Consider the following 2,212-nt stretch of genomic DNA (forward strand, 5'->3'; position numbering starts at 1 on the left):
GCAGCAGGTGACAGGTAGCTGTGGCAGGCTGTAGGTCAGTGGTGGAGAGGCAGACGTGCCACACGGCCGGTAGAGGGTAGGCAAGCGCGGTCTGAACCCAGGACTGGGAGGCCCCCCCGCTCCCGCCGCTGCTCACTGTCCCCAGAGGTGGCCCTCAGGCCTCCCGGTCACCCCTCCTGCCACCGCGCTCAGGAGGGACAAGGGACGAGGAGAGGAGCACGTCCCGTTTCCAGGTGGGAGAGGGAAACAGGAAGGGCCTCCCTCCGCCCACAGGAAGCAGGCGCAAAGGACGCCGAGGAAGCTGGTTGGGGGGGCAGCTCGGCGGCCCTGGCGAGGACCAGCTGGACCTTCGGCTGGGCCAGGAGCCCCACCACCACCACTGCCCCCTGACACCGCTCTCCCCCGGTCACAGCAGCCAGGCCCTGCACTCTGCTCAGACTTTATTGAATATGGAGCTGGAGACGGGGCCCCGGAACCATGCACCGCCCCCCCCCCCCGTGGCCCCAGTGCACGGGGGACGGCTGGAGGCCGAGACCGCTCCTGGGACGTGGCTCAGCAGCCCCCACCCCGGCTGGCTGCCAGGCACGGCTCCCCTGGGCTCAGCCCCAGCCCCGCCCACACAGGGGGCAGAGGGAGGACCAAGCCGCAGCCCCTCCAGGCTGCTGGGGTCCCAGCGTGAGGACGCGCACCGAGGACCCCGCGGTGGGAGGGGCGGGGCAGGAGCGTCACCCCCAGCCCAGGCCCCTCCGGGCCAGCTGCACGTGGGCCAGGCGCTGGTCGCTCAGCACCTGCACCCGGGTGACGGCCGCCAGCGGCCTGTGGCGGTGGGCGAACTGCAGCACCCTGTGCTCCTGGGCGTGGACGTGGAAGTGCTGGGCGTCCGAGCCGACCTCCATCTGCAGGCGGGCGGGCGGCCGGCCGGTGACCCCCTCCCGCCCGGGGCCTGGGCCCGGTGCCCCTCCACGCACCCTCTGAGTCCCGGAAGCACGGCCAGCGGGGCCTGAGGGTCCCCTCACCCCACAGAGCCCTGTCTCTCGGGCCTGCCCCCTCCTCTCTCCTAGGGGGGTGTTTGGGGGGCGGGGGGCGGCCCGTTGCACCCACCCGTCCTGAGATGGCCGCTGGCCCGATCACCTGCAAACGCCCCCTGTGGCCCCAGGCAGGGACAGGGAGTGGCTGGAATCCAGGGACACGGCTTCCACACGGGGGGCCCCGGGCACTTCCACAGGGCCCAGGCCCCGCCTCCCGGGCAGATCCCAGGCTCCCCGCCCCCGTCACCTCAAAGGGCTCCCCCAGCGCCAGCGGGAAGACGCTGGACACCTCCTCCTGGCCCCAGCGGCCGCCCTGGAAGGCGTTGCCCACCATGGTGGCGCTGCCGAAGCGGGGCTTGACGTGGAAGGCGATGTCCCCCGTCTCGGACAGGAAGTTGATCTCAAACCTGGGGGCACGCTGGGGCTGTGAGAGCGGCCGGCAGCTGGGCAGCCGCCCTGCCCAGAGCCAGGGAGGGGCCCCGGGGAGGGCGCTGGCCTTACCGGTCCTCTCCAGAGTCTGCGTGCCCCTGCACCCGCAGGCTCCAGCCGGGGGCCAGGCCCTCTGCGCAGAAGGCTTCGAACTGCAGGCAGATGAGGGGGCAGGCGGGGGTCTGGGGTGAGGAGGCCCCCCCCCGGCTGGCCCCGTGGGCAGGGCTCCCTCCCTGGCGGGTACAGGGGATGGGGGTCTCTGCCTGGGGTCCCACAGGGGGGCAGCTGGGCCTGGAAGGAGCCAGGGGGCTGGAGAGCCCCTGCCCTGGCCCTGCTTCCTCCCCCCACGCCAGGCCTCACCCACCTGCAGTGCCATCCCCGCAGCCTCTGCTGGCTGGCCGAGCCGGCCTGGGATGTGAGCTGGGCGAGGGGGGGGGAGGCCCCGCCCCCACAGCGGACACGCCCCTGCCCCTCCCTGCCCCACCGCTCCCTCTGTCCTGGCCTCTCTGGCCTCAGCAGGTGCTTCATCCAGGCCCCAGGGGGAGGGTCAGCCAGCGCCCCCCCCCCCCCCCCCCGCCCAGTTCCTCAGGGCCCGCCTGGCTCTCAAACTTCGCTTCTTAAGGTCCTCGGACACCTGGAAACAGGAGCCAGCCGCTCCCCCATTCTTGCAGGAAGGACGCCCTGAGGCCGGCCCCAGCCCTGCCTCTGTTCCCAAGGACCCAAACCCTCCCGTTGGGTCAAGTGACGGGGCGGGG

General features: G+C 72.9%; 1 protein-coding gene across 1 annotated transcript; it reads right to left on the minus strand.

Annotated features, from left to right (window-relative positions):
- Window positions 1–423: 423 nt before the first annotated feature.
- GRIFIN (galectin-related inter-fiber protein) lies at window positions 424–1,884 on the minus strand. Its single transcript, XM_036013949.1, has 4 exons — window positions 1,822–1,884; window positions 1,530–1,609; window positions 1,276–1,435; window positions 424–896 (listed from the first exon to the last, which is right to left on the minus strand). Exons 1-4 carry the CDS (start codon window positions 1,831–1,833, stop codon window positions 726–728), a joined length of 423 nt encoding a protein of 140 aa, XP_035869842.1. The 5' UTR covers window positions 1,834–1,884; the 3' UTR covers window positions 424–725.
- Between the last annotated feature and the right edge of the window lie 328 nt (window positions 1,885–2,212).

Source organism: Phyllostomus discolor, chromosome 13 (genome assembly GCF_004126475.2).
Source record: "Phyllostomus discolor isolate MPI-MPIP mPhyDis1 chromosome 13, mPhyDis1.pri.v3, whole genome shotgun sequence".
In the NCBI taxonomy this organism is placed as follows: domain Eukaryota; kingdom Metazoa; phylum Chordata; class Mammalia; order Chiroptera; family Phyllostomidae; genus Phyllostomus; species Phyllostomus discolor.

Excerpts from the sequence above, each read along its gene's own strand:
- GRIFIN (XM_036013949.1), bottom strand. Across the intron at positions 1,436-1,529 it reads GCAGACTCTGGAGAGGACCG|GTTTGAGATCAACTTCCTGT; the intron begins GTAAGGCCAGCG and ends GCGTGCCCCCAG. Across the intron at positions 897-1,275 it reads CGCTGGGGGAGCCCTTTGAG|ATGGAGGTCGGCTCGGACGC; the intron begins GTGACGGGGGCG and ends GCCCGCCTGCAG.